General features: G+C 35.4%; 1 protein-coding gene across 12 annotated transcripts in view; it reads left to right on the forward strand.

Annotated features, from left to right (window-relative positions):
* HERC1 (HECT and RLD domain containing E3 ubiquitin protein ligase family member 1) overlaps window positions 1-23,476 on the forward strand; it is a 102,965-nt gene that overhangs the window by 52,916 nt on the left and 26,573 nt on the right. For 5 of the 12 annotated variants that reach the window (XM_068695641.1, XM_068695642.1, XM_068695653.1 and 2 more), the window contains exons 26-48: window positions 1,642-1,913; window positions 2,153-2,368; window positions 2,456-2,576; window positions 3,509-3,746; window positions 4,684-4,877; window positions 6,862-7,017; window positions 7,256-7,362; window positions 7,604-7,714; window positions 7,796-7,972; window positions 8,864-9,103; window positions 9,287-9,370; window positions 9,908-10,428; window positions 12,477-13,252; window positions 14,351-14,549; window positions 15,530-15,690; window positions 16,672-16,788; window positions 16,952-17,183; window positions 18,358-18,482; window positions 18,726-18,946; window positions 20,114-20,382; window positions 20,902-20,954; window positions 22,235-22,474; window positions 23,049-23,223. In XM_068695641.1, the coding sequence (XP_068551742.1) occupies window positions 1,642-1,913; window positions 2,153-2,368; window positions 2,456-2,576; window positions 3,509-3,746; window positions 4,684-4,877; window positions 6,862-7,017; window positions 7,256-7,362; window positions 7,604-7,714; window positions 7,796-7,972; window positions 8,864-9,103; window positions 9,287-9,370; window positions 9,908-10,428; window positions 12,477-13,252; window positions 14,351-14,549; window positions 15,530-15,690; window positions 16,672-16,788; window positions 16,952-17,183; window positions 18,358-18,482; window positions 18,726-18,946; window positions 20,114-20,382; window positions 20,902-20,954; window positions 22,235-22,474; window positions 23,049-23,223 (5,005 nt within the window). The remainder of the gene's footprint in view (window positions 1-1,641; window positions 1,914-2,152; window positions 2,369-2,455; window positions 2,577-3,508; window positions 3,747-4,683; window positions 4,878-6,861; window positions 7,018-7,255; window positions 7,363-7,603; window positions 7,715-7,795; window positions 7,973-8,863; window positions 9,104-9,286; window positions 9,371-9,907; window positions 10,429-12,476; window positions 13,253-14,350; window positions 14,550-15,529; window positions 15,691-16,671; window positions 16,789-16,951; window positions 17,184-18,357; window positions 18,483-18,725; window positions 18,947-20,113; window positions 20,383-20,901; window positions 20,955-22,234; window positions 22,475-23,048; window positions 23,224-23,476) is intronic. The other 7 variants (XM_068695649.1, XM_068695650.1, XM_068695652.1 and 4 more) reach the window with 4 other exon arrangements.

Raw genomic sequence — 23,476 nt, forward strand, 5'->3', positions numbered from 1 at the left:
GAAAAAATAGTGTTTAAAATTAATGTTTTAATATCTCTGCATAATTCAAAATAAATTTTTGTCCTTATATTTTTGGTCAATTATCTTATTAGGTCATATTTGACCTAAGTACTGTGATGCTTCTTTCTGAAGCCATTGCAATCTTGCTTAGTAGCAAGCGTAAGGAATGCCATACAAATGCACGTAAACACTATTCACAGAAAAGGTAATGGGATGTGAAGAGGTTTTCATAATTCATATCCCTGCCAGAAAATTTTTTGTCAGCTTCGTGGAGGTCAGCTAACTAATTTACAAAGGAAAAGCAAAATTTCACAGTATTTAGGATGTGTAAATTGTGGGAAAGTGCAGATTGTGATACAGAAGAGTGGCCTTTTGGCTTGTCTCAGGAAAAAAATGGTGGGGAATGGTTGGTAGGAATGTTGTCCTAAGTTTGTGTGAGTACTGTGAATGGATTGTGTTTCTCCAGACAATATCTGTAGTTTCTTGGGCACAAGAGACACTAATATTGCAAAATTCTATGTAGATTATTTAAGATAATTCAAAATAGACTTTTAAAGTGAATTTAAACTTTCTTAAGGTTTCTCTATAGGTCTCCAGACACTCCCTTTCTGTACAAATGGAAAGGTCTTTTGAGCCAGGGTCTGACCTCTTGTAGGTCAGACTAACTAGATCCAACTCAGCTAACATCAATTACAAAAGTAATAAAATACCAACTTTTTTGTTGATACATATATATATTTAACTGATACAGATCAGTTAATTGTTGGTGAAGGTATGACTTCAATGTCATTACACTCATTTGAGCCAGAGATGCAGTTCTAGCTAAATGTTTTTGGAGGTGAGATGAAGTATACGATGATAAATAAATCCCAGTGCCACAGATTGACTGATGCTCATTTGAAGAAGTACATTAATTAGTGAAGGTAAAGTTTCAGGTAGTGTAATGACATGCTGGTGTAACAGGAAATACTTGAAAATAGAGATATGAAATCGGCAAATGGCTAAGATAGAGTTTAATACATACCACAGAGAGCAATTTAATATACATGAATCTATTTATCATAAATCGTTAGAAAGTAAATGTTCTGTTAGTCTAAAATGAAAGTTTTGGTTGATTTACTTGCCCTTCTGCACTCAAGAATACTGCAAATATTTAATCAAAAAATAACATTATGCTTTTTCTAATCTATAAAATATATAATAACATGATTAAAACAAAACAAAACAAAAACACTCATTTTAGGATTAGACTTTAAAATACATCTACGAAGCGCACAACTTCTTTTGTAGCAGATCTTTTCTTTACTGTTTTCTCATTTAGCTGCAAAGCATTTTTATTCCTTGGTCTAGCTTTAAGCTGAGCAGTTCGAGTGGCTTCTGTCTTTTTGTTTTCTCACTCGGCAGCGTGTTGCAATACTGCTTAACTTAATTAAAAGAAATACAGCTTTTCCTTTAGGGCAATTGCTGTAAATTTAAATCAAGTGTTTTGCTCTAAGTTGCTTAATGCATGGTATAATTAATCATGAATATCCATTTTTCACCTGTATGAATAGCAGCAGTTCAGTCTTTACCTGCTGTCAGAATTGTTACTTGTTACTTATTGATTTGAAATTTATGAGACTTCATTGTATATATGTTTAGGAGCGATACACAGTCAAGTGGAACCTTTAAGTGACTCATGGGCTCGACTAAAACACAGCAGAGATTGGTTGTACACTTCCTCCTACTCATTTGTTGAGTCCGATTTTGACCTCTCAAGATCTCTTGGAGTTCATACTTTGATTGAAAATGTTGTCAGCTTTGTAAGTGGAGATGTGGGAAACTCTCCAGGATTTAAGGAACCAGAGGAAAGCATGTCCACCAGTCCGCAGGCATCAATAATTGCAATGGAGCAGCAGCAGCTGAGGGCTGAGGTAAGTTTCAATTTAATAACTTTTCTTATTTTTCCATATATTACAGATTTTATGGATTTCTTTTAACATTATCCAGATTCTGTCTGTAAAAATGTGCTTTTAGTCTTAAGATTTATCAAAATCACGGATACTGTCAAAGGAAACAGCTACATCGATCACTCTTGCTCATAGTTGAAGATGATCGGATTTCTCAGGAAGCTTCCTTTTTAATACTGCCTTTTGACTGCCTTTGCTTTCAGCTTCGTCTAGAAGCGCTTCATCAGATCTTAGTGCTTCTATCAGGGATGGAGGAAAAAGGAAGTGTGCCATTAATGGGAAGTCATCAAGGGACAGGATTTCAGTCGTCTTCATTGCTTACTTCTGTTAGACTACAGTTTCTTGCTGGTTGCTTCGGTTTGGGTACTGTAGGACATGCAGGTGCCAAAGGAGAGAGTGTACGACTGCATCACTACCAGGTGTGTATTTTGATGTTTTTTTTTTTGCTGTTTCAGTGGATGATAAAAATGTTATCAGTGCTTACAGTATTTATTTGTTTGACTCAGGATGGTATCAGAGCAGCTAAGAGAAGTATTCAGATTGAAATCCAGGTGGCTGTGCACAAAATTTACCAGCAATTGTCTGCTACATTAGAAAGAGCACTGCAAGCTAATAAGCATCACATAGGTAAGTGAAGATCAGATTTGTAAAATATGTCCTCTAATATACAGTACAACAGCTTATAAGTTTAACAAAGAAGACATTGATATGAGTGGCCAGAACTCATGGATGCAGTATCTGTCTGACAGCTTCTTTTCTGAAGAGAGGGGGGATTTAAAACCTTTTTGTCTTACCTTTATTCAAGTGTCAGCCCTTTTTAGGGTTTTAAAGTGTTATAAACCTTTCTATTCCTGTAAGCCACACACTACAATTTTCCAGTCGCATGTTTCTTTTGCACCTTACAGTTTTTTGTGTTTTTTTTTATATTATTTTATTTTAAGTTTTCCAGGAATGAGCAGTTTTGAGAAGAGATTAAACTCCAAACCTTTATCTTTTATTTGGGTGCACTTTCTTTAAACCAAAAACAAATGAACAGAGCATGTTGCATGTTTTGAAAGCACCTTTACCACGATATTGCTATGTGTTTCTGTTCTTGAGAGAAGGTTGGAATTCTGCAACTCTTTGTGCATTTGTATTGTCTGAGAGCTTCAGTACAGAATAGTTTGATGATAATGCCTGATGGTCATGGTTACCTGAATTATTTCATTGGTTTCACTTACAATTAAATGGAATCAAAATAAATTTCTTGAATCTACCTGATGTGCAAGCAGAAAATTGCATATTTTACCTACGTTATACTTACCTTGGAGAGAAGAATCTGGTCTCATTTTGAGATTTAGCGTCAGAACATTTATATCACAAACTAGATCTGAACAATATTTTTCTTTGGACAACCATGGCAGAGAGTGCGTTGAGTTAAAGGAGGGGATATTATGACGGTACATAAGAAAGACTACCTCAAAATGTGTGATAATGGCAACTCTGTTTTGTCTTAGTATTCTTACTCTGAAGAGCTTATTAATTAAAAACAACTTTTTTTTTTAATATATAATCTTTAGAAGCACAACAGCGTCTTCTGCTGGTAACAGTCTTTGCTCTGAGTGTACACTATCAGCCCGTTGATGTCTCCTTGGCCATTTCCACTGGTTTGCTGAATGTGCTATCCCAGTTGTGTGGCACAGACACCATGCTAGGACAACCACTCCAGTTGCTGCCCAAAACTGGTATTTCTCAACTCAGCACAGCCTTGAAAGTAGCCAGTACAAGACTACTTCAGATCCTTGCAATCACCACAGGGTGAGTATTGAATGCTCCCTTGCTTTCAAAAAATGTGATCTTCTGTCTTTTCAGCATCCTTTAAAAGCAACTCTTCTTTTGCGTGAGTTTTCTTTAGGATAGGAAGTAATGTTCAGAAACATAGAAGCGAAGGGGAAAAAAAAAGTGTAGTTGCATTATTCATAAGGAAGATGAAGATTAGACTGATAAGTATTTTTAAATTGTAGGTGATGAGTTTGGACTAGGATAATTAGAACTACATGGGAGCTTTATGATCTCCAAACATTGTGCTATTCCCCCTTTTTCAAGTATGACTTCATATAGGTCCATTCAGATGATGATATTAGGCTTTCTGTTGCTGTGTAATATTCATTTATACAAAAAGTAATACCAACAATAATCTCGTAGGTGTTCTTCAGAACAGTGCATTGTGTTTTTTTTCAGAACACAAAGCAATATTCTGAGAAATATGTTAGACCAGGGAACAAGATCCAAAATTTTATCAACAGTGAAAGACTTGAAGTTTGTTTGGAGCATGACTCTGATTTAATATAGAGTAGGTGCACCTTACTTTCAGTGTTCATACAAAGCTGTGAATTTACCTGTCACATCTGTTACATAAGACAAACAGAAAAAAACACCCTCAATTTTAAAGTTGGAATGGAATTCCACATTTAATGAACTACATATTCCTTTTTTTTTCTCATGGAAAAACTGGAAAGGTGTCTTTTGACTCTAAGTTTAACTCCACAGGTTTTAAGTGTCTTAAAAGCAAGGTTCAAATAAGAGTAATCTGCAGAACTTGTGGCAAAGTAACCTGCTGCAGTAGAATGAATTAAAATTAGCACTGGTTTAACCCCAGTTTTCATTTGCACTGAGTTTATAGTTGTGTCTTTATATTATTGTTCCTCTAATCAACTCTCAAATACTCTTATATTTATTTATTGTGTGTGTATAGAACCTATGCTGACAAACTGAGCCCGAAGGTCGTCCAGTCTTTGCTGGATTTATTATGCAGTCAGCTGAAGAACTTGTTATCACAAGCTGGTGTGATGCTTATGGCTTCCTTTGGAGAAGGGGAAGGTGAGGAACATGAAGTAGAATCAAAAAAGACAGATTCAAATGGGGAGAATGAAAAGAGAGACTTCAGAGGTAATTATTTTGCATCATTTCTTTTACAGTTTTGAAATACCAGACAACATAATAGACCACTAAATGCTGATGCCCTCACACACTCTACTGTATTGATTATTGTTGGATCATTCTTAGCTCTGTAAAATAGATTAAAAAATCATCAAATAATTTTGTGCTCAGATTAGATTTATATGCATGTGATATATAAATCAATTTGAAGGTAGGAGTAAGTAGAGAATAAGAACTACTCCATCTAATTTGTAATTAGAAGGAGAATACTATTTTCCTCCAAAAATGGTAGTACTGTTTTTCAAAGTACAGTCATAGGAATTCAATTATCTACATTTTAAACTACAAAGAAATAAAACGTAATTCAGGAAGCTGCCGCATTTGCATTGTATAGTGAAGAGTTTTGTGCTTTGACTTGATGGGAAAAGGTTGACCATACCCTGTCAAAAATTCAAAAATTTGCAAGAAGAGATCTTCTGAAATCTCAAAGTCCTCCCATAATTTGCAGTCCTTTAATTAATATTTTGAATTTCTGTGGAAATTATATGCCTGAAGAAATGTTTAAGCATATCTTAGTTATAGGTATATGTATGCTTTTGGTTGTGTTTACAGCTGTCTTTGCTTCTAAATAATTAGATGACTGATGAATTTTTAAGATAATTCGTAAGAAATTAGTTCACAAAGAAGCTAGAGTAAAAGGTCTTCTCTTTCCACAAACATCTGCTTGTTAAGGTAACTCCCTTAGAATATGAATTGGAGCATGAGGAAGTATAGTTTTGCATCAAAACCCCCACAGGTAACAAAAACCATAGAATCATTGACAGATAGGATGGTTTGGGTTGGAAGGGACTATAAAGATCACCTAGCCAACCCCTTGCCATGGGCAGAGACACCTTCCACCAGCTCAGGCTGACTAAACCCCATCCAGCCTGGTCTTGAACATTTCCAGGGATGGGGCATCCACAGCTGGGCAACCTGTGCCAATGCCTCACCACCCTCATAGGAAAGAATTTCTTCCTTATATCTAATCTAAGTCTACCCCCTTTCAGTTTAAAGCTGTTACCCCCTGTCCTATCACTGCACTCGCTGACAAAGAATCCTTCCCCAGCTTTCCTGTAGGCCCTCTTTAGGTGCTGGAAGCCTGCTCTAAGGTCTCAGCAGAGCCTTCTCTTCTCCAGGCTGAACAATCCCAACTCGCTGAGCTTGTTTTCATAGGAGAGGTGCTCCAGTCCTCTGAGCATCCCCATGGTCTCCTCTGGAGTTGGTCCAGCAGGTCCACGTCCTGCTTATGTGGGGGGCTCCAGAACTGAAGTCAGTGCTGCAGATGGGGTCTCAACAGAGCAGAGTGGAAGGGGAGAATCACCACCCTCAATTTGCTGGCTGTGGGTCTTTTGATGCATGCTGTCCAGGGTACAGTAAAACTCAGAAGGCAGTAGCTATGTTTCATGCTACAGAGTTACTTAAAAATGCAATAACTGATCATTACATTTTTACTTATGGATCAGTTTGTTGCATGTAACAAGGACTGCTAATATTTTTGTCATCTGTTCAAGTCTTCGGTAGGCTTCAGATGGCTACATTCAAAACATAGCCAAGCAACTTACATTAAATATGTAGAGCTTGCAAATACTGAAGTGTAGTTCTTTAATCTCTTTTACTGCATGCTTTTGGTGAGATATATACAGTAATTTCCTGTAAAGTTGTTTATAATCTTAGTTTACCAAAGTACTTGTGTTCTTAGTATACCATGTGATATTTGAGTAACGCTGTCTTTTTCCAAATGCTTGTTAGTCCACATAGTGTAGCCTACCAATATCAATTGTATCTACTCTGTTCTATTCCACCCTACTCACAAAAAAAAAAAAAAGAAAAATTCCCCAAACTCAACTACAAATGTCTGCTTTAATTTTAATTTTTTTTCTATTTTGACTTTAAAAATAGGCTATTCGCAGTACTGTAGGAGTATAAATGAAACTTTCAATTAATTTCCTAGCTGCCCTCCGAAAGCAACATGCAGCTGAATTGCACTTGGGAGACTTTCTTGTTTTCCTACGTCGAGTTGTGTCTTCAAAGGCAATTCAATCAAAAATGGCATCTCCAAAGTGGACAGAAGTACTTCTTAATATTGCTTCTCAGAAGTGTTGCTCAGGTATGATCTTTTCAAAATGTGCTGAATAGTTATCCGCGTTCCTCTAGTGCAGTTCCTAAAATCAGGTCCTGTTAGAACATCTGTGTTACACAGTAAACACCTAAAACTAAATCCTGTAGATGTACACAAGTCACACTTCGGAAACTTGCATTGGTATCATGCAGATCGTTCCATAGGTGCGTGCCCGATGCCAAAGTCAGTTCTAGATTATTAACATAACATACTGTTCTACCTTCAGGAGTTCCCTTGGTTGGCAATTTGAGGACTAGACTTCTTGCACTTCATGTACTAGAAGCTGTATTACCTGCTTGTGAATCTGGCGTTGAAGATGATCAAATGGCTCAGGTCTTTATAATTTGCTATTAACTTTTACATGTGTTTCTTCAGAAAGTCTTGTTAAAGTTTTAAATGTTTCATAGGTTTGCTTAGAATCCAAATCAGATGAAACTGCGTGTAGATATTTGTTTTTCTAAGCACACTAAATATTTTGACATTCATTTTGACAAAGCAAAATAAAACAATATCATTCTATTTGTTATCCTTATCTTGGATTTGCAATGATCTGATTTATATTCTAATATGCCAGGTTGTTGAACGATTATTCTTGCTTCTGTCTGACTGCATGTGGGAGACTCCAATAGCTCAGGCAAAACATGCAATTCAAATAAAGGAGAAAGAACAAGAAATGAAACTACAGGTAATGATGCTTTTACCTGCTCTTTTGACTGAGTACAACCGAGTTACATTTACTCCAGATATTTTGTCCTATTTCTGATAGAAGCAAGGAGAGTCTGAAGATGAAGATGAGAATCTTCCTATACAGGAAGTGTCCTTTGACCCTGAGAAAGCTCAATGCTGCATAGTGGAGAATGGGCAGATTCTGACTCACGGCAGTGGAGGTAAAGGATATGGATTAGCATCCACTGGAGTCACTTCTGGGTGTTACCAGTGGAAGGTAGGTTGCCTAAGTTTATTTCTTCTCTTCTCTTACTTCTCTTCTTATTTTGGAAATATACTGTAATTTATAAACAACAGCTAACTATGATTTTTCTCTTGTGAAAACATTCTTGAATAAGTGACGTTTTCAATCCAACGAGAAGAGATTGAGGCTGCTTTTGAACATTGCTGTTGGGAGCAAATTTTCAGCTGATATTTCAGTATGCAGGTTGGAGGCTGTGAATATGCACTGAATATTTGTAGAGGTGTTGGTACGTGTTCCTCAGATCTATAGTTAGTACAGATAAGATTGACTTGCAATAGTTAATCTACTCAGTTATGTAGATTTTGATTTATTTTTTTTTTCTTTAGGGAAATAATTTAGAAAATATTCTGTCTTTCAAAAAGGCACATCAGCCTGTCTGACATGACCAGCCTTTAATTACATCATTTGAAGTGATTTATTCAGAAATACAGATAAATACACAGTTGTAGTCCAAGTTAGTAGCATTTCTGAGCATAACACTTCTGCTTTTACCTGAATCTATGTAAACCACTTGCTGTGAATGTGAGGAGTGAAGCTGGTTTATTTCCGTAATACATTTATTACTGGCATGCCAGCTTCAAGGTGTGAGTTTTGAGTCAGAAAAATCATAAATTCTTGTGTGTATTTACATACAGTTTTCATCATTACTACTAGGTTAAATTTTAATGACTAACTAATGACTAACTTTGTACACCATGTACTTTTAAAGATGGAATGCGATTTTTAGCGTATTAAAATTTTTCATTTATTAAATGCTTATGAGTAAAATGGTTAAAAGTATACATAAATACATATAAAGTAAATTGCCATGGCTTTGTTCTTTTACAATGTATATTCTGACTTTTCTTTTTAATTGCCTTCTAGTTCTACATTGTGAAAGAGAATCGAGGCAATGAAGGCACATGTGTAGGAGTTTCTCGTTGGCCAGTACATGATTTTAACCATCGCACTACCTCAGATATGTGGCTATACAGAGCCTATAGTGGTAACCTTTATCACAATGGAGAACAAACTTTGACTCTGTCCAGCTTTACACAAGGGGATTTCATCACATGTGTATTAGATATGGAAGCAAGAACTATTTCCTTTGGTAAAAATGGAGAGGTATTTAACATTAATCATTTCTTTTCTTTTTTTTTTTCTTTTTTCCAGCAGTAATTGTCACAGATATTTTATATAAAGCTAAGCATAATGGTTAAGACAAGTGATAGTTTCAGTACTTAAAACTATAACTTTGTCATGTTTTTACTTGTTAAGGTGTTGTTTGGTTTTGTTTGTTTTATCTAGGAGCCAAAACTAGCTTTTGAAGATGTAGATGCAGCAGAGTTATACCCTTGTGTTATGTTCTATAGCAGTAATCCAGGAGAAAAGGTAATATAAATGTTCATCTGCATTGGTTGTAAGTTTGTGCTTTCCCTAGACTGTGTCATGTGGATGTAAAGGATTTTTTGGGGATAAATGGGAATTGTTGGTAGTTGAGAAGTACTGAGAATGTAACTGATGATTCATTTTGTTTTAAGGCATATATAACACTACATTACTTGTGCACTACCTAGACTCTTCATGAATTCCTACATTGTGCAATCTATTGTGAAATTAGAGTGTATGTTACTACTCCAAGTTGATTTAGAGACTTTAAGTTCTACACATAAAATCGCAATCCCCAGAAATCAGAGTTAATATAGTATTAGGAATTTAATGTGGGGAAGCATGAAATGTTGAAGTTTCAGTATCTTTATAGGGGTGCAGGTTTTGATCACTGTTAAAGTGAAATTCCTAGAGAGCCTAAGAAAAAAAAAAGCCTCAGCCAGTAATTTTTTTATTGATCAGGAGACTCACATGTTAAAATAGCTTCCTGTGTAGGTAATTTGAGAAGATAACTTTAAACTGCTCTCTTTGAACACTTAGGTGAAAATCTGTGATATGCAGATGCGTGGTACACCGAGAGATTTGCTACCTGGTGACCCCATCTGTAGTCCTGTTGCTGCAGTGCTGGCAGAAGCCACTATCCAACTCATTCGTATCCTTCATCGCACAGACCGTTGGACACACTGCATCAATAAAAAAATGATGGAAAGACTGAATAAAATCAAAACATGTCTTAAAGAAGCAGGTCAAAAACTGAAGAAAAGTCGCTCAATTCAAAGTAGAGAAGAGAATGAGGTGAGAGAGGAGAAAGAAAATAAAGAGGAGGAGAAAAGCAAGCATAGTAGGCATGGTCTAGCTGACCTTTCAGAACTTCAGCTGAAGATGCTGTGTGTGGAAGTGTGGCCTGTTCTAGCAGTAATTGGCGGAGTTGATGCTGGTCTTAGAGTTGGAGGTCGATGTGTACACAAGCAAACAGGACGTCATGCTACTTTACTTGGAGTAGTGAAGGAAGGCAGTACATCTGCCAAGGTCCAATGGGATGAAGCAGAGATTACTATCAGGTATAGTATGCTCACTTTCTGTACTTCTCAGAGTCTAGTCTATCTTAAATAATATGCATCTTACATTAGAGTCATGTTGATAAGTTATTTTAATCTTAAACTTTAAAATAATGCAGTTAAAGTCTGTTCAAAACTAATATGAGATATTTCGATAGTATCTAGTAATAAAATGCATGTCAAATATGTATTTGGTAATTTGGAATTGATCAGCATCATTAGAATTCTTAGGTTGTAGGGTTTTCTTGTAGATTTTTTTGTAGAATTCGTAGGCTGTAGGTTTTCAGAGCTGGAATGTGACCAGCTTGCCAGTTTTCCTAAATTTGGAGTGTTGCTGGGTTTAAAATTTGCATTCCTGTCCTAATTTACTGTAGCTTCTTGTTCATGAGTATAAAGAAGGTCTTTACAGGGGGAAAGTGCACGCTTCCGTTGTAAATGGTGAACCTGCTTCTGAAGAGAGTCCTGATTTGATTTATCAGAGTTGAGAACAGGTTTCTTTGCTGCATTGTCATTTCATTCTTAGAAGACTGGAAGTTGCTCTCTGGGGCTTAAAGAGTGGGTCAAAATCAGGAGGATTCTGTCTTCTTAATGGTGGCTGGATGGTACTATTGAAATTAATGCTGCCTCAACGCAGCATTTATTTGTTTGTTTGTTTTTTGACCTGCCTTAATGAACTAAAGGAATGAGATATACTTGATGTTGACACTCTGGGGCTGTTCTGCAGGTACAGCTGATAGTAAGAACTAGGGAGGAAGCTGGAAGGAGATACTTCTTTTTCCCCCTTTCTTACAGGAAACTGTGAAATGAAGCTAGTGGTGTCTCTTGACGCAGTGGTGCTCTTGCAGGAATTGCCTGTGGTTTTTGTGTGGAAAAATTTGATTCACTTAAACTCCTCCTGGCTGTAGTTGAACTTTAATCCTGTAGAGAAATTGAGCAGTATTTTTTTATTATTATTTTTTGCAACTGGTTGTTATTACATTCCAAAACAGCTGAAGTCAGATCACCTCTAAGAACTGCTCCAACATTATGCCTCTTTTGTCTTTACGCAAAAGCTGTTGTCACTTTAACTAAATATGCTGAAGTACAATTGATTATCAAATTTAGTTCCAGATATAAATTCTTTCAAGTATGCCTATGTGGAAGTATGGACTTACAGAAAGTGTGCCCTTAAAATAATTTTAAATACTACTTGAGTGAAGTGGTGTGCGTTTGAGCATAGACAAGCTCATTGAATTAAGTTCAGAGTGTACCTCTGTAACTAAAATGAGATTAAAGCTTGCCTTCAAGTTTTAAATGGAATTTTACATTATAAGAGAGGAAACATTTTGGGGGTAATGAAAGGAAAATTTAGAAATCCCTTATGCGATAGGTGGACAAGAAAATGTATTGGAAAATACGGGCTGGCAAGTTTTTGTCCTGCTTACAGTGAAAAATAGTCAAGTATAACTCCTAAATATAACAAAAATTTACCACTATGTACAGCTGGACAGATAGGTAGACATCCATTTTTCCTCTGTGGGGTTTTCTGATCTGTGTTTTAAAAAGTTGTTGTCTTCAGGCACTCTGTCATGGTATAAACAGAGATGGAATTACCTTGAGCTATTAGTTTTGTGTTCCTTGTGACAAACATTTGAACAAGAATGTGCAGCCAATCAAAACTTTTACTTAGTACTAAAAAAAAGTTAGTTTTTTTTTCTATCTAATATTCTATTCCTATTCACAAATTCCTTTTAGGTATAATGATAAAATTTGACTTAAGCTACTATATCTAAACATCTGTCAGTGCCTAATTGATAGCTTCTGTGATGCTTCTGGATTTTTTAATGGTTGTTGAAAACCTGCGCGTGCTTTGTTGGCTTTGCTCTGATACCATATCTCCTCATTTCCTGATCATTACCTCATTTTCCTCTGTTTACATTTAATTTTTAGAATTGATCCATTTATTTCATTAAATATATTTTACATCTTACTTTGCCTACATTATTTCCTGTACTTTCCTCCTGTCTCTCCCTCACTTGCTTTTTCCTGTGTCATTCTGATCTTTATTAAAGCTTCCCAACTTTTTGGTCGCCTAGTGATACTCCCCTGTATAATCTGGAGCCCTGTGAACCACTGCCTTTTGATGTTGCAAGATTTCGTGGGCTGACAGCTGCTGTGTTGCTGGACCTTACCTATCTGACTGGTATTCACGAGGATATGGGAAAACAAAGCACTAAGAGACATGAGAAAAAACACAGACATGAATCTGAAGACAAAGGGGAAGTGGACCAGAAAACGGAGGGGGATGGTGGATCAGATACACGATTAGCACAAAGTGCTGATGATAACAAAGGACATAGTACTACAAGCTCGAAATCAGAAAATGAAATTGCTTCCTTTTCTCTAGAGCCATCAACGCTAGGTATGGAATCCCAGCACCAACCTGCTGAAGGAAGAAAAAAGAATCATGAGCATACTCCAAGAAATCATGATATAGTGCAGTCAGAAATCAGAGCAGTACAGCTATCTTACCTTTATCTTGGTGCTATGAAGTCACTTAGTGTTCTTCTTAGTTGTAGTAAATATGCTGAACTACTGTTAATTCCAAAAGTCCTGGCAGAAAATGGTCACAACTCTGATTGTGCTAGTTCTCCAGTTGTTCATGAAGATGTTGAAATGCGTGCTGCCTTGCAGTTCCTGATGCGACACATGGTGAAACGGGCAGTCATGCGCTCACCAATTAAAAGAGCTCTAGGACTGGCAGATTTAGAACGAGCACAAGCCATGATCTACAAATTAGTGGTTCATGGGCTGCTGGAGGATCAGTTTGGTGGCAGACTTAAGCAAGGTATGTATTAAAAATTATGAAAGTACAGTGCTAAGTTATTTTTTACTTCTGTTGAAATTATGTAGGAACAATGATGATATAAATGACGTAACCTTGTAATTTTGTAGTGGCAGTACTTTGGTGAATCTTGATTGGACAGAGAAATTTTAGAGACATACTACTTTGTAGATATAAGGCAGATTTTTTTCTCAGTTCCTTATTTTCCTCAGTTCCTTATTTTAATAAAATGTGAGTGTGTATCAATCAAAAATGTTCAAAAATGAGTTCCTAATTTTTCTTTATGCTTTTAAAAAATGACTAGTTCTGTATATATTTGTCAGAAGGATTTCTATATGGCACAAGTATCACAAAGTTCACTGCTGTTAAACATGACTGCTTGCAGTCATGTTAACAAGTAATACTGAAAGTGTGTATGTTTATGCTGTAAGTAACCTCTATTACTCTCTGAAAATCTTGAATCATTTGTAGGGTTTGGGATTTTGTTGTTTACTTGTTTGTTTGTTTTCCTGAGATATTTGGCATTGCAATAATAAGATGTTGAAGAGAGGATGCATACCATTTCTTCTGTTCATTTTAAAAATATGTATATTACAGGGAAACCATTTATATAAATTAATATAAACAAAGAAGGAATTTCTAAAATATTTTTTTAAACTATCTAAAATATTAAAGCTAATTCCTGTGCTGTTGGCTTCTTTACCATCTTATGGATTTCTTAGAAACCAACCAAAAAAAAACCCTCCAAAGATCTGTTACTTAGGCTGGTAAGTTAAAAATAGCTTTATTAATTAAACAGCTAAGAGAAGAAGAGCAGTAGCTGTTAGAACAGTAAATATCATAAGATCTAACCAAATAAATGGCTTCTGTTATCATTCAGAAATATTTACTTACTGTTTACCTTGTATCAGTATGACAACAGCAATAGACCAGTTTATTTACTTAAGTCCATGAGTTATTGGAATAGGTATTTGTATTGTGTGCATTACTGCACACCCCTTTCTTAGGGGAGAATTTTAAACATTGATAGTTTTAAACCCTGATAGTCACAGATACTGTTTTTCAATACTCAATTACATGAATGTCCTTTTTCTGTTGCAGAAGTAGATCAGCAAGTAGAAGAAGGTGATCAGTCTCAGCAAGCCCAAACACCAGTTACAACAAGCCCTTCTGCTTCTAGCACAACATCTTTCATGAGCAGCTCTCTGGAGGATACCACCACTGCTACTACTCCAGTAACTGATACTGAAACTGTTCCAGCTTCAGAGTCACCTGGTGTTATGCCTCTCAGTCTTCTTAGGTAAATATCTTTATTTTCAACAAATTTGATTTTGTGGGTGTAGGGAACTGGTTTTGCAATTTAGGTATGTCTTCAGCTCTCTAAGGCTTTGAAAATGTTAACGTTTTTATTTGCTGTCAAGAACTGCCTCCTCAGAAGACAGAGTTCAATTTGTTGCTTTATTTGCAAAACATGCATTTCTAGAAATAAAAAGCAGCTAAGCTTTTTATATATAGTTTACGTATACGTAACGTCTTAATTCTTCAGGACAGGAGAAAATACTTTTCTTCTATTGTTTTCCATTTCTGTTCAGTTTTCTGTTGTCTTCTTTAGTTTCCATTTTTATTTGATGTGGTTTAAAATACAAGTCTGCAAAATTCTGTATTTTAATGAATCATTCTTGATTTTCAAACTAAAGTAGATCTTAGTTTGAAGGTAGCACTTCAGTCCTGTTTGTTTCATCTTACACTGATATACTGAAATGGAAGTAAGATAAAGCTAGTTAACCTGCAGACGTTAGTAGTGATATGGAAAGAAATCTGCTTTACATTGAATACAGTCCTGTTGTAAATTTATTACTTTTGTTGATGTGTCTGACCTCTTAGAGGCTTTGCAGATACAATTTGACAAAAGTCCTATCACCAGGACAGGAAAAGTATCTTAAAAGGAATGATTAGTTGGGCTGAGTTCAGAACAAAGCAGGGAAATGGGAAAAGAATTACTTTTCTTTTATCTCCTAGGACAGCCATTGGTTTCTGAGGTATTTTTAGGTGCATATTTGAGAACTGAATTGTCCAGGCAAAATGTTAGCAATGAGCTGTTCCTACAGTGTTCCTCTTCCATCTCCCTAAATGTACATGCTGCACCTTACCCCTACAAAACTCATTTTCTGTAAGGTGCACTTGGCAAGTTGTACTCTAATTTGATGCTTTTCTTTTAAGTGTCAGACCTTTTTCAGGGTAGATCTTTTTCATATAAATGTATTTTGTTTTTTATTATAGGCAGATGTTCTCTAGCTATCCTACTACAACTGTACTTCCAGCACGACGTGCTCAGACTCCTCCAATATCTTCTTTACCAACATCTCCTTCAGATGAAGTTGGAAGGAGGCAAAGTTTGACTTCTCCTGATTCCCAGTCTGCAAGGCCTGCAAACCGTACAGGTATAGTTGTAGTCAACATAAATAGAAATACGAACAGTTAGTTCACAACTGTTGAGTGAGAATCTCAAGACCCTAAAGAACACAGTATTGTGATCCAGAGGAGATAGTAATAAGAATAAACATATAAATCCATATTTATATTTTATATTAAATGAATAGAAGAGACGGAGTTAAAGTATATTATTCAGGTTTTTATACACAACGCTGAGAAACAAAGTCTGTCATAATTCCTGACTGTTACAATTTATTATTCTTGTTCTTATATCCATGTTGTATGTTGGCTCTTTTTGATGTCACTGTTGCATAGCAACTTGTCTTTTCAGTTTCCCCTCATTTTTTGATGAGATGTCTTGCTTCTGGATCATAATACGTTGTTTACAACAGTGTCAGTACATTTAATGTCTTTGTTGATCCGAAGAAATTGTATTTTCTGTTAAACTTTTTGGGCAGTAGCTGAACTTTTTAGAGTCTCTCAAGAGACACTTTGCACAAAAGATTAGACGTAATCTGCAAAGAGATTTTCCGGTATGTGTCTTCAGCTTATAAGAGGCCTCTTTCTGCCTCTTAAGAGGAATATGTATCTGTGTGATCTCACAATATTTGTGGATCTTGATATTTCAGACAAGGATAACTTTTATCTAGTCTACCTAAATGTAAATCAAATAGGTAATTTGATAGAGTTTTAAAAGGAAATTTAAAAAGGTATTAGAAATACCTTAATACAAATAATCCTTTAAATATGGCACTCATAATATTTAATTAAACATAGGCTGACATAATATATATGTTACCAGTAAGAATAAGCATAAGATTTCATTATAGTGTTAGAAACTAATAGAGACAAAAGTTGTTAAAGACAAGTTCCTTTATCTGAATTCCTTTATCTAAAGCTAACATATCTTTGCTAAACCAGAAGGTTTCCTAAAGTGTAAGATAATAAAGATTTACACACTTTACATTCAGTATTTTCTGTCTTTTAAGCTTTGTCTGATCCAAGCAGCCGACTTTCAACATCCCCTCCTCCTCCTGCCATTGCTGTTCCGTTGTTAGAAATGGGGTTCTCCCTCCGGCAGATTGCAAAAGCCATGGAAGCCACAGGTAATCTATATCAATTTAAACGGAAAAATCAGATAAATATTCCATTGAAAAAAGTGTGTTTCATACTTTTTTAAATTCTACAACTGTTTGTGGGTGAAAAAAAGATGGATTTTCACCATCAATGACATAGTACAATTTCCAAGTATGATTTTATTCTTTTCAGGTGCCAGAGGAGAAGCAGATGCACAGAATATCACAGTGCTGGCCATGTGGATGATAGAGCATCCTGGAAATGAAGATGATGAAGAGCCTCAGTCAGAAGTCACTGTAGATTCACGACATGGGACAATAGTCTCTGGAAGTGGTGGAAAATCAAGTGATCATTGTTATTTGCAGTCACCGGGTGATATCCCATCTGCTGATGCCACTGAAATGGAGGAAGGCTTTAGTGAAAGGTAAACTGTAGTTTTCTTCTAACAGCTTGAAATCTCTTGTTGAAACTGAAAGCCTCACATGTTCATTGTTGCTGACAGAAAGCTTTGAAATGACACTTCTGAATTTTGTTACAATGTTAGTATAATCAAAGATGCAATTAAAATAGGTGTACACTATGCGTTTACTTTCCAGTACTGTTTATGCATAGAACTGGGGAAGAACACAATTGAACATCCTTCCTTCAGAAAAGGAGGATGTGTAAACAAAGGAAGGCACATAGCTTACTTTTTACCAGGAAGACTAGTAATAATAAAGCAGAAATTCATTGGAGAGTGGTTTGTTCGTTTGTTTTTCCCCTTCAGTATATTTGTGAACAGATATTTTCTTACATTTTTCTTTTTAAAGAAGTTCTTGGTTTGTTCAGAAAGGATGAAACTGAATTCAGGTTTACATTCTTGGCCACCTTCACAATCTTAGACTTAGTCTGTATTAATCAAGGAAGAAAAAAACTGTTTATTGTTTTAATCCTAAAAACAGTAGTTATATTGTTAAGTGACACCTGCTAGGAATCATAGCAGCCTTTTATTAATAAGGACGGTGAGAATTGTTAACGTGCATTTTGAGAACACTTTTGCCGAGATTGCTCAATCCCATTGAGAAACACAATTATAGATTTCCTTAATTACATTGACCAAAGTAAACTGTCATTTCACAGACAACGCATGGATTTCATGTGGAGAAAAACAAACCTACTAAGTGTTACCAAGTAACTTAAATTCTTTTTTTTTTTTTTTTCTCCAAAAATTGTTGAGCAAAAGGGGAAATGACAGATGCAGGGATGGAAGTGTTTATTTCTTTATAAAAGGAGAAGAAACTTAGGTCAGTTAATAGTTAACATAGCATAAAAAGAAAGCTCTCCCAACTTTTTTGCAGTGCTCAGCCACTTAGGAAACATTGCGGCATGTCACTTCTTAAAGTAAATATCATGGTCAAAAAAGATAGTAAACGTGCTGCAGTAGAAAAGAAAATGCTTGAATTCCAAAATTCTTTTTTTTCACTTTGTGAAAGAAAGCGAACACCAAATAAATACAATTTTAAATATTTTAAAATGTGATAGTATTTTTTCCATAGCTACTATATGTAGCTCTTTAAAACTTATTTTGATTTACCTGTTAATTCTACAAATTCTTTTAGCCCTGATAATATGGATCATGCAGATAATGCAGCTTCTGCAAGTGGACCTCCCTCTAGAAGTCGGTCAGCTGTAACAAGAAGACACAAATTAGATTTAGCTGCCCGAACATTGCTAGCACGTGCTGGTAAGTGTACTAAAAGACTTCCATGTTCTTTGCATATCCAATAAATGAAGAGGAGAGAGTTTGGTACCTAACATGAAAGTTAAACAAGTCTCTTTTGCATATGTATTATCAACGTATCTTGAGTTTAAGTGACGTAGGTAGATTATGTTTATATGAGTTTAAAAACAAAGCAGAAAGAAGTTGAAAGTGTACTTATGTTTATAACATGCAAAATAAAAGTACTACTTTCCTTTTTTACTTGAGCGGGATTATACCGCTCTGTACAGGCCCACGGGAGTCAGAATCGAAGAGGAGCGATATGTTTGCAGCCAGATCCAGGGGCTCTTTATGACTTCAACTTGGATGAGGAGTTGGAAATTGACCTTGATGATGAAGCAATGGAAGCTATGTTTGGTCAAGACCTGGCTAGCGATAATGATATTCTGGGAATGTGGATCCCAGAGGTATTGGATTGGCCTACCTGGGTGTGTGTGACTGCAGCGGGGGCTGCTTTAACTTACTGCTTTTTGCATGTTTGCATTTTGTAATTTAACATGCATAAGTTTATGTACTGTTTGAAAATATCTTACTTAAAGCTAGTGATGCTGAAATCTTTCTTGTATTCCACAGCTTCACTTTTATATTAAGAATGGTGCTCTCTTGGGTTTCCTGTTCTGCTCTATGTAAATAGTTTTTAATATATGCTATATGTAAATAGTTTTGAAAGATGGCAACAGAACTAGGGTAGTTGTTTTGATATTACTTAGAAATCAAGTAGGCGTTTCAGATTGTTTGTCTGTGTATGGGATAACAAACACAGTTGTAAATTTATGATCTATTTAAAATAACAATACTAAAATAATAAATCAGCTCTGTAGCAACATAAGATTGCAAAACTGATTTGTGTAAATTAATTTAGTAATGTTGGGTATCAGACTCTAAGAAGGATATAGTGACAGTCCTCATTCAGTTGTTGGTTAGCCCACTCAAAGTACATTTGTTTTGAAATAGAAATACGTGACCTGTACTTTGTTAATCATTGTATTATCCATCTCAATTTGACAAGCAACCTACAAGACTAAACTTTAATCTCCTAATTATAATGTTACATGACTGCTGTGTAATATGAAGCAGGTTTCGGTATAGGCATGTATAATCTGAAGAGGGCTAGTTTCATTGGAGCATCTTGATGAAATTAAGTAGGATAGAGATCTAATTCTAGAAGAATGAACTCTAAATCCAGGCAACACCTCAGAATGTATTGACACAAATCATTACTGTTGCTCAGTAAATGTAAAGGCTGATTGTCTGGAAACAATGAATTCTTTCTTTTTTACATCTAGTCTCAGTCAAGTTGTAAGAAGAAGAAAACTTAAATACAGTGTTACATGTAAGCTAGCAAAGTTATATGTGAAAACTAATACTGGTCCTCTGATTTACATCCCAGTGTTTTTCCTGTTCTCAGATGATCTGCTCTTCATTGTGTCATAAATTGCCCATTTCTGCTTTACTTTTGTGCAAGTTAACCTTACAAGTACTGATCTATGTAATAGAGATGGGCAGGAACATCCACTTAACAATATTGGCATATTTTTGTATCTAATATGAAGGTAATTATGCTCTACAACTAACATGAAAATCTGATTTTGCAGCATGTTTGTGAATCTGAAGACAGAGAAGAAGTAGTGGTTTGTGAACTCTGTGAATCGAGTGTTGTCAGCTTCAATCAACATATGAAAAGAAACCATCCAGGTTGCGGTCGCAGTGCAAATCGTCAGGGCTACCGTAGCAATGGTTCTTACGTAGATGGATGGTTTGGGGGTGAATGTGGAAGCGGAAATCCCTACTATTTATTGTGTGGCATCTGCAGAGAGAAGTACTTAGCCCTGAAGAGTAAATCTAAAACATCAGCTTCAGAAAGGTACAGAAATAAAAGAGTGGAATGGTGTGTGTGAAGAAAGAAAAGAATTAAAAAATGCTTAATAGTATATGGATTTTAAGAATTTGATTGAAGAAATTAAAATTTCTGGAACTGTTGTTCATAGTAATTTTAACTGAGGCTTGAAATCTTTCTCTATATTAACAAAGGCATATTTAGAAAACACCTGTCTTGATTTTTTTTTAATGAAAAAAAAAAAGGAATAATTTCTTCAAATGTTGCCTATTCTTGTTGAAAAACTTTGGTTTTCAGTTTTGTCTGAAAATGCCAGTATTTTTATGGGCCTTTTCTACATTCATACTGGAAAATGCTTTCCCCTCCACACACACTTTTTAGAAGCTGTTTTATTCATTTCTTTGTCGCTAGTCATTTCCACAAATCATGTATATATTGACCTAACTGTAAAGTAACCTTACGGTAAACAGAATTTAAAACTGGTATGCATATTATGTAAAGTATTAGAGCCATTTAGACACTGTCTTTGTTCTTTTTTCCATATAGGTACAAAGGCCAGGCTCCTGATTTAATAGGTAAACAAGACAGTGTCTATGAAGGTATGTTTTAAAGTTTTTGAATATACTGAATACTTTACACTTAGAGTATTTTTATTTTTCCATAAACAATAATGCAAATAAATATGTAATGAAACTGTACTTGAAGATACAGTTTTAAATCTTCGTACTAGATTTATTTATTTATTTATTTAAGTTCAAATGGAAAACAATCAGTGACATTTTTCACTTGTATTTCATCTAATGGCTAATATTCAGCTTTGTTTGATGAGGTGTTGTAAGTTGATGTTATATCCAGAATTGCACATGCAAAATTTTATATTGAAATGGATTTAATTAGCTGGCATTTTAGGAGAGGTTAATTATCATAAGTTAGAGTTTTGGAAGTCTGCCATTAGGCTTATTTTTACTCTTTCTACCTTTTTACTAGTCGAGAATGTCTTGAGAATGTCTTTCATACTTGAGCAGACTATTTCTAGTGACTCTGGTCATTCTTTGATTCTGGGCCTTTCTGTAGCTTGTATGATCACAGTTACATGAGTTGCCACATTTGTATATCTAAGAGTAAATGAGTGCTCCGGAAAGTAAGGGCAAGTTGTTTTCCAGCAGGTAAAAGGTGTTGAGATTAAATTGTATGGGGAGTGAGAGAGGGAGAGGTAACTAAATGTAAGTTGGCTTCTGTGTAAGTGGCTGGGAAGTGAATGTACTAGTGGAGTACATAATTGAATTATAATTGAATTGAATGTTTGGTGGGGGAGGGAGGGGCTGGGAGCTGATGTGGAGGAAGGAAAAGCAAAAACCTGGATGTACAAATATGACCTCAGAACTCGTACATACTTTTTGATAAATATGAAGACAAGAAATTTCTAGTAGCTTTCTTTATTGTTTGGTCCTTTGGAATACACACCTGCTGTCATGATTTAAAGCTCAACTGTATGTCCACACTTCTCAACGTATTCCAGGTTGTGGAGTTGTCTTGTGGTAGATACAATGACTTCTTGTTTTTTGTTTTAAAAAAATGGTTCTTCAGAGAATCTTCTATGAAAGTTCTCTGCAGTAGAAATAAAGATCAAATTTAATGGAGATGGGAAAGGGGAGAGGGTTCTGATTCACTGTGTTGTGCCTATGGCAACGTCTAAAGATGGGAATTAAGACTACTAAGTTGCAGATTGCAATTAATGGTTTATATTCTGTATTTACTTATTTATATTTATATTTATTCATTAAAATTTATATTTATTTATATTTATTATATATTTATTTTATATATTATATTTAATTTGTATTTATTAACATTTATTAAAATTGTTTACTACTTTCAGATTTTGTAACCAAGTTCAATTATATTTCTCCAATTGTAGAAGACTGGGATATGTTAGATGTAGATGAAGATGAAAAGCTGACAGGAGAAGAAGAGTTTGAATTACTGGCTGGACCTCTTGGGTTAAATGATCGACGTATTGTACCTGAACCTGTACAGTTCCCTGACAGTGACCCTCTGGGTGCATCAGTTGCAATGGTGACAGCCACGAACAGTATGGAAGAAACATTGATGCAAATAGGTAAATTTGATACTAGAATGAATATGTCCCCTTTGGTGCACTTTTATAGGAGTGATGCAGAAGTATTTTATCAGTCTTTACTGTTCCATGAAGAAACAAGATTCTAAATTTTCCTTTTATTATAAGGGAGTTCTTGAAGTGTGAGGCATTTTTATTGACAGAGGTCTTGAAACTTTGATTTACTAATAAAGTTGCGACCATATTTCTACAAGAAACGCCAGTAGCATGTTTTGCACAACTCAAAGATTCATGGATTTAAGTTGTGGTTTGCTATCCTACTGAAATGCAGGATCAATATTTAACTTCATAGACCCTTCTAGTAGACAAAGGAAACAGAAGAATTATTTAACTTCAGTAATATCAATTTGTTGATTATCTAGCTTTGAAAATAAGTAGTAATTAAGTTATGTAGAATTTCAGGAGTGTATTTTCCACTTGCTATAGTTCTGTACATATGAGATGTTGAAAATTTAAGTTTTTTTAAGCAAGTCTATGTCGAATTTCCTTCTGTGCTTATTACCATATGTTAATGGTCTGGTTTTCTTGAACACTAACACAGATTGTTATTTCCAAGGCTGTCATGGCTCTATAGAAAAAAGTTCTTCTGGCAGAATAACCTTAGGAGAACAGGCAGCTGCCCTAGTAAATCCACACGACCGTGTTATGGCTCTAAGAAGAGTGACAGCTGCTGCACAAGTCCTCCTTGCAAGAACTATGGTTATGAGAGCGCTCTCACTTTTGTCTGTCAGGTTTGTGGCATCCTTGGCAACATTTCTGCCTTTTCATTTGGAATCAGTTATGAAATTATGTTTGATAAGGATGCAGTTTTAAGTTATTTGGGAAAGTTGATTCTTATTTTAAATGCTTAAATCATATTGTTAAGAAAGCAGGTTTTGTTGATTTTGTTCTTTTGAGCCCTATCTTCAAACTTTATGAAAGAGACTTCTACACTGTATATAGAAGGCAGACTCCAGTAATATTAACCACTTGAAACATAGTGAT

This window comes from Anas acuta, chromosome 12 (genome assembly GCF_963932015.1).
Source record: "Anas acuta chromosome 12, bAnaAcu1.1, whole genome shotgun sequence".
Taxonomy (NCBI): Eukaryota; Metazoa; Chordata; class Aves; order Anseriformes; family Anatidae; genus Anas; species Anas acuta.